Genomic DNA, 7,690 nt, shown 5'->3' on the forward strand with positions numbered 1-7,690 from the left:
TTATTCAGAATGATTGAGTGCCAGATTCATTGAAAAGTGCACTGAATAGCTATTATTACTTATGAATCATAAATTAACTACCATAAATTACATAAATAGTTTTCTTATCAACTTTAAATACCATCGAATATAAAAAGTGGGGAATGCAGCAATTCATCAACAACTGGTTGTGCTTCATCTTCTGCCGCGATTGACAGATGATGTCTAAAGTGTAAAGTCTGGCTTTTATATTGTCGGAAAATATTCAGACTTATTTCTACGAGCGCGCGCGAGCTCTTCAAACTTGAGTGGCTATTCAGAAAGTGAAAAAATATCAAGTGATCATCGGCGATGCTGGTGGCAGCTGTTGAAGTAGCGCATCTAATTATTCACGCGGTTAATTCTATTGCCACCTATCGACACATTTGATCTTATAAGCTGTGGATTTATGAGGAGAGCACTGGCAAAAATGACTTAACTATTCTAATTGTCAATAAAGATTTTGCAAAGATCCCCTATTCGTTTGGAAACCTGTAAAAACCTATTAAAGTGTGTGTTTTGAATGGCATATCTTATCTCTGAATATGTAAATGATGGCACTCAGTCTTTCACACCTTGCAAAAAGGTATTCCATTTTTTCGAAAAAGTGGAATATCATTGCATGATTATATTTTTATCTTAGTGCAAATATTTGAATGTACCTTATAAAGAGGGGTGGGTGAATTCTCAAAAGGCTGCTTATCAAAGTTGTTGACATCCCACAGCTACCGATCGATGCATGCATATACTTATGGCTGCTCCCAACTGAGAGTTCGTGCCTAGAGCTCAAACGTTAGTTGCTTTCACTCTTTATTTATCAGAGAGAACAATAAGGTAGTTTAAAGGCCGAAACCTTTACTACCCTAAAGATTGTGAATGAAATTCAGACGATGATCATTACTCCTGTGGTCAGAAAAAGTAGTAGAGAGCAAAACCTTATCAGTTTTTAGAGAAACCCAATTTAATGATAAACTTGTTATCTTGTACAAATACGTTAATTACCCTTTATCTTTTTATCTGTATTATTTGTATTTTTTTAATTAGGTTCTACTCCCTTGGGAAAATATGAATGCCAAAACACTCTTCATTCTTGTGGATATTACAGATTTAGTGATTACCAAACATTTTTGTAATAACATTTAGATAATAAAATAAATGTTTATTGCGGTATAAGCAGTTCCTAAATCTGTACTATCCAAAAAAGTTAACAAATAAAGTCGATTGCTTGCTTTATGTAGTATTCTAATAGATTTAAAATATATGTGTAGAAGCCATAAATTTTTATTGAACAAGAAGAACACCATTCAACCTTTGAAGAGGCTGGAATTCAGACCACCGACTGGATGATCCACCAGCCGACCTTGGTCTTGGCCCGAACTGGACCAGCAAACCAAGTTCCCAGAAAGAACCATTCTCGCAGGCCCTATTTTTCAGGGTATGTGGAGAGGAAAACCCGTTCTATCGCCACTCGCACTTTATCGCTCCCTCGTCAGTCGATCGCGAAGCTCTGGGAGTGCGACAACGCAGCCTGCGCTTGAATTAACCAAATTAAAATTCAGTACTATGCCGCTGTTTCTCTGGTGGATTGCTGGCTATATAATACTCGTATCGGGGAGTACGGACTCCCCCCTTTACACACTGGACCAGGGGAATGTGGGCAGGTGCTTGGACTACTGCCACCTGAAGAACATCCGATTCCTCCTCTGCGTCGATGCAGATGGTCAGCTGTCCCACAATCCCTATAAGGACTGCAATCGGGGATTCTGCAGGGCCGAAGACTTCGAACTTGAGTACGAAACGAGTGATGGCAAGGAAACTCGGACCAATCGCGTGGAGAAAACGAGAGTTGGTCAGAGAGCCCATCTTAGAGATTTGTGCCTGAATGAAAGGGGCATTCCCATCAGACGCAGGTGCCAAATTCGAAGTGGCAATAGAGTGTGGCAAAGCCTAGATCACATAACGTGCAGATCGGCGCCTGAACTCAGCACAAGTATTAACCTTTTGGCTGTGAACAGTCCGCCGGATATGATCAGCCAACTGAGTAATCTCCTCACTCAATCGGAGGAAAAACTGGCCGCCGCTGATGTGTTTAGTATTTCGGAGATATTTGACTCACTCGTTAGGAAACGCGAAAGAAATGCTGAGGTCGTCGGGGACCTAATGAAGATTTGCCAGAAGGTGATGTCCACCGATGACGAGAGCCTTCGAATTTCAGCCGATGTCAATGCCACAAACTCCCTTCTAAGCAACTTCGAAGATTATCTGGATTCATTGAGTGCGAAAATATTGCAGCAAAACAGCAGCACGTTTAACAGCAGCTTAGAGTTTAATTTCCAGCCATTTTTTGACTTGGGAGTTGTGGTTCTCAAGACAAACGAGCTGAGTGTATTTTTTGTGGATCCAGACGTGGCCAATGTTACCGGAATTGCCATCTTTTCCGATGGGCTTACATCGGATTTTAAGAGGCTTCATTCAACCGATAACGTGGATGATATAAGGGGAAAAGACAATCTGGAGACTGCAGCATTTCTGCCTGAAAAACTGTGGAGGAAACTAAAGAAAAAGGGAGCCACTTACCTAGTCTTTAAGGTATACACTCGAGATGCCCTTTTTGTGGAAACTGAAGAGGAACTCAAACGGCGACCTACTAGTAATGTTATCTCCATAACCATACCAGGATTGGAAGGTGAGTGCTCTGGCCGGGAATTTTTTTTGCGGTGTAGATAAACAATAATATAACCATTATAAACAATATTTATTTGCCTGTTTTTATTTTCTTAAACACCTTTTTTGTTAGGAATAATTGTTACATTTGGACGTATTGCTCGACTTTAAAGCTAAACAAAATAATTATATTATTGCTGGCTATATTTCGTTTTAAAGTTGTAGAAAGTATAAAACTATTAAAACAGGTTTATCCAAACAAAACAAAATATAAGTTATATAATGATTCTGACATTGAAATAAATAAGTGGGGGTTTTAAATTTTTATTTCATTGATTATTGTACTTTTCTTTGCACTCATCAAAGAAGTTTTTTGACCTTTAAATACTAATATCCCTTAGATCGCAATCTCCCCGAGAAGTTGCCGTTTTTCCTGCGCAATGGAAATGCAAACCGAACTCAATCCGAAGGTGGATGTGGCTATTGGAACTACGAGACTTGGCTGAGTGATGGCATTTCCACCTCTGGCAGTGATGGATTGGATAACTCTTCGAATCCGGTCATCCTCTGTCATGCTGAACACCTCACCCAGTTCACCTTTCTACTGGGAGTTAGTAAAATGCAGACAGGACTAGACACCTACGAAGATGACCGCACTCTGGACATAATCACCAATGTGGGATTGAGCCTATCGCTCCTGGGACTCTTTTTCATTTTCCTGACTGCAGCAGTTTTTAAGAGCTTCAGGATGTTGGCTTCCACAAAAATACTACTTAACTTGTGCGCTGCCCTGGGTCTTCAGTTGCTGTTCTTCCTCATATTAAGTCAAAGTCAATTACTGGAGCAGCTGGATCAAACAAATTCGGATCGTTGCACGCTAGTTGGAGCCGTGATGCAGTACTTACTCCTAGTTGTCTTCAGCTGGATGTTTATTATAGGCTTCCTACAGTATCAAAGATATGTCAGGGTCATCGGGGTTAATCACCCAAGACATTACATATTGATATCAGCAGTAGTGGCCTGGACATTGCCACTGATACCCACATTGTTGGTGGTTTTTTTAAAGCCCGATTGCTACAGACCCAGCAACACCACCCTGGATACTCCCATCCTGTGTTATCCTTCTGGATATGGCTTGAGTCTGGGAGTAGTCCTGCCCATTGGACTGATTACAGTGGCCAATGCCCTGATGGTTGGCTATATCACCTGGAGTGTCTACAAGACTCTGTTCACTCGGAATCTAATCTTAAAACAATTGGGTCTCTTCGTTCTACTCTTCTTTCTTTTGGGAATCACTTGGATTTTCGGGCTGTGTACCTATTTCGATTTTGGCAGGATCTTCGCCTACCTCTTCTGCCTCACAGCCACACTACAGGGCTTCGTTTTATTCCTTTACTTTATAGTCTTCAACAAGGACAATCAGCGGGCCTGGTTGGGACTCTGTTGCAATTTGCGCAAGAAGGGCGACCAAGAAACTATCGAAATGCCCACGGATTCGATTTTAAAACGCTCAAGCCAGTCATCAACTCACAGTACCAGTAACTAAGTGTCTAGTTAGGTAAAAAAATAGTTAGTTTTGACGAATATATGTATAAGAATCCACTTAGAAAAATCCATTTATTAATTATTTGTAATTAATTATAAATTATAATGGGAATTATTGAGCTGCAAGTGCTCAAATAATTCTCTGTTGAGATGTACTTAAACTGTTTAAGTAGATGCAACTTAGTGAATTAAATGAAATATATTATCTAAACTGCATTTTCTATTCAATTCTGAAATACCACATTCAGCACAGAGGCAAACTAATTTGTTTAGCCACATATCTCTGATTTCCATTACAAACATTATAAACCACTTTCATGCAAGGAGGACATTGCTGTGCTGCAAATGCCATTATGTTTGCTGCTGGATTATACGATCTACGATATCTTATCTCTATATCTCCATGGCAACCGGTTATAATGGCTTTCGTGTAGAACATGAAAAGTAATTTAGAGGTTAGTCATCAAAATAATGATTCACCAACCAAGCGAGAATATTAAATTCTGAATATAAAAAAAGGAAATTAAATTATAGATTCAATACATAAAATGGAAAACTTTCAAATTTTACCAACCCATTTTGATATAAAATAAATTGTAAAATCAAGATTTAGTATAAACATTAAATCAGTAAAAAATCAAGCTTTGAACTTTACTAAATTTAGTTAGTTAAAGACTAAACCTGAACTTGTACAGCTTTAAGCTTCAGCTTCGAACTTACCGATTAAAAGCGAACCGGTTTCATAGACAGCTTTTAACCGTTTGGGCCAAGTTGTTCCCCGCTCACTTCAAATTTATGACTTCTAATTTATGCAAATGAGATGACAACTTAGTTTTTGGTGAATGTATTTCATAGATTACGACGGCATACAGGTCGGCTTAATTTCGGTTTTATTGGATGCGATAAGGTCGTAAGTCTTAGTCACGGACCCCGGGATGTGGTGACTTAATTTAGATTAGCGAACTGAACTGCCAACGTGGGCCTTAACATAAACAACTAAAGTATTGCTAAACTAGAAAACTAGAGGTTAGAACCAGTAAGCTTAAAGCCAATTAGCCAACTACTGGTTGTCTGGGCAGTCGGCATTCCGCCGGAACTTGTTTTTCAGATCAACACAAGCCGCCGCCCGCCATTTCAGCGCTTTATCACCAGCAACCGCAGCGGAATGTAAGAGCTTCCGGGTACCACATCCTTGCCCTCGGGCAGGAACTTATGCGCGTAGTCCTTCGGCGTGGGTGTGTTCGGCGCCAAGGCGTATTCGAGTAGGTTTTCCGAGGCCGAACCGGAAATGGTGGGCGTGCGCACCACCCACAATTGCATCGCCTGCTGCTTCTTCTCCGCCGGCACTTCCGCTTTTCCCAGTTGAACGTTGGCGCGGCGGGAGAAGTGCTCTTGATCCGCCTGCTGGAACCGCTCCAGGTGACCTTGGATAATCCGGCGCAGCTGGGCCATCGTGCTGGGCGGGGGCGCGGCGTAGACGTAGGCCTTCGCCTGTGGGCGTGGCAGATAATCCCGACCAACGGTGGCAGCACTAGCCACCGCCATAAGGGTTAACAGCTGCAAGACAAATTACACCCAATTAATAACTTTTTGAACAAGCAAACAACGGTGTGCAAAAGTATTCAACCTTTAAAATAGTAAGTGGTGTGCGGTTTTAGGCGCCAGCCTTGGCGTTAAACAAATTACCTTTGGAGTTAAAGTTAAAGTTAAGTTAAACTTTTAAGATGCAGAGTTATACAACCACAATTCGTTAGGAATTGTAAAACTGGTAGTTTGTTTAAATATACAAAAATGGTTTCATTTTACGTAAAAACTATAATAAAGCGTTTCGATTTTCAATATTATTTCTATGTGATTATTAATTTGAATATAGAAGGATAGACAATCATATCCTTCTATATTCAAATTAAAAATTCAAAAATCTTTATAAAATCATTGAATACTCTCAAAAAACGAGAATGAAAAAACTCTGATAAATCTTAGCTGACACTTTGAACAATAGTTTACCGTATACATAAGTTGTATATCCATTAACTAGCGATTTCAGCTGCCAACTCACCGAAAAACACGTCCTATACATATTCCTTGAGTTCGTATCCAACACGTTTTTTCCGGGGGCAGTTCCCACTCTAAATTTCCGACCGATCTCCAGTTAACTCAGCAGCAAACTGAAGTGATCTGAGCTTCTGCTCCGCCGACTCGTTTCAAGTTCAGGGTCTCAACTCATGCTTTTACATAAATTTCTACCGAGCAGACAGCGAAGCCAGTCGCAGACATTCTCCATTCTCCGATCTCCATTCTCTATTTTGTGTGAAATCTAATTCTGTTTTTCGAGGCACTGGCACGTGATTTATGCATTTGGCAATCCAGTTGGATCGATCACGAGGTGCTGCCAAATCTGGCCAAACGAGGGGACCCAACCCCTTGGAGATGCCATCGCATCTTTGCCAAAGATCCCATAGATAGATTTGTGGGACGTGTTTTTGGGCTCAGACTTTGAGGCGACTTTGCGGCTGTTCACGCCATTATAATTATGCAAAATAGGTTTGATTCGGCTGCATAAATCAACTTTATGAGTGCTCACTTTACATGGGGTCGGGTCTTCACTCGGTCATTAGCATAATGGTTTCTATAAAGAAATATAAGCGTGTCCAGAGCTTCCTTTGTAGTGCGCTCAAAACAGCAATCGATGTATTTATATTGATTTTTAATCGTCGCCTCTTTATGCCTGACAATGCGCATTAAAAGCGTATCAAAGATCGTTTGTCTTGTCATTCGATACACCAAGAGATGTCTCTTTCCAATATGGTTTTTGATCCATAGATGGACAGTCAACAACAATACAAGCCATAATGCGATTCATATGCTAACTCACAAAATTGTGTTCATGCAATAGTTGTTCGACCTGATGCTGATCGATTGAGATGTTGAAATGGCCGATCATCAATCGACTGGGCAGATTAACATATATTCACCTGGCCAATTGGTAAATGATCTTTGAACATTTTTATGACTACTCAATTGATTGTAAAATGGTAATTTGAAGAGCAGAATAGGAGCAGCATTTTGATTTAATTTTCTGTTAATAAATTACTTTAGGCAAACTGTTTAAAATGCCATCATAAATTAATGTATTAAATGTCTAGTCATAGATGGTCTATTAGCTTTTAATTTTTCCCATTAATTAAATTAAATTTGATAGATATCAATAGTTTGCGATAGCTGTAAGCTATAACGTTTTTCTGAAAAGCGATTATTGTATTAAGCTATTAATTACAAAACCTTTTATCACTTTTGAAAATAGAGTGCATCACAACAGCTTAACAAGTATACTTTAAGCCATTTCATTATCAGCCATATAAAACTTGATTAGTAATAAACACCCATTAAATTTTTAATCACAACTATAATGAATATGAATGAATCAGACGTTGGCATTACTTCTAAATAAATTTTTAAAGTG

The 7,690-nt window shown here is 39.5% G+C and overlaps 2 protein-coding genes across 2 annotated transcripts; one reads left to right on the forward strand and one right to left on the reverse strand.

Annotated features, from left to right (window-relative positions):
- The first annotated feature begins 1,537 nt into the window (after nucleotides 1-1,537).
- LOC108040736 (adhesion G-protein coupled receptor G2) lies at nucleotides 1,538-4,438 on the forward strand. The gene is made up of 2 exons (XM_017118320.2): nucleotides 1,538-2,704; nucleotides 3,084-4,438. The coding sequence occupies exons 1-2, from the start codon at nucleotides 1,582-1,584 to the stop codon at nucleotides 4,226-4,228; spliced, it is 2,268 nt and encodes a 755-aa protein (XP_016973809.1). The 5' UTR covers nucleotides 1,538-1,581; the 3' UTR covers nucleotides 4,229-4,438.
- A 662-nt stretch (nucleotides 4,439-5,100) lies between these two features.
- On the reverse strand, nucleotides 5,101-6,372 carry LOC108040738. Its single transcript, XM_017118322.2, has 2 exons — nucleotides 6,287-6,372; nucleotides 5,101-5,784 (listed from the first exon to the last, which is right to left on the reverse strand). Exons 1-2 carry the CDS (start codon nucleotides 6,305-6,307, stop codon nucleotides 5,362-5,364), a joined length of 444 nt encoding a protein of 147 aa, XP_016973811.1. The 5' UTR covers nucleotides 6,308-6,372; the 3' UTR covers nucleotides 5,101-5,361.
- Between the last annotated feature and the right edge of the window lie 1,318 nt (nucleotides 6,373-7,690).

Source organism: Drosophila rhopaloa, unplaced genomic scaffold (genome assembly GCF_018152115.1).
Source record: "Drosophila rhopaloa isolate 14029-0021.01 unplaced genomic scaffold, ASM1815211v1 contig_167, whole genome shotgun sequence".
Lineage (NCBI taxonomy): Eukaryota > Metazoa > Arthropoda > Insecta > Diptera > Drosophilidae > Drosophila > Drosophila rhopaloa.

Excerpts from the sequence above, each read along its gene's own strand:
- LOC108040736 (XM_017118320.2), top strand. The coding sequence starts at position 1,582 with ATGCCGCTGTTTCTCTGGTGGATTGCTGGCTATATAATACTCGTATCG. Across the intron at positions 2,705-3,083 it reads AACCATACCAGGATTGGAAG|ATCGCAATCTCCCCGAGAAG; the intron begins GTGAGTGCTCTG and ends AATATCCCTTAG.
- LOC108040738 (XM_017118322.2), bottom strand. The coding sequence starts at position 6,307 with ATGTATAGGACGTGTTTTTCG. Across the intron at positions 5,785-6,286 it reads TGTATAGGACGTGTTTTTCG|CTGTTAACCCTTATGGCGGT; the intron begins GTGAGTTGGCAG and ends TTTGTCTTGCAG.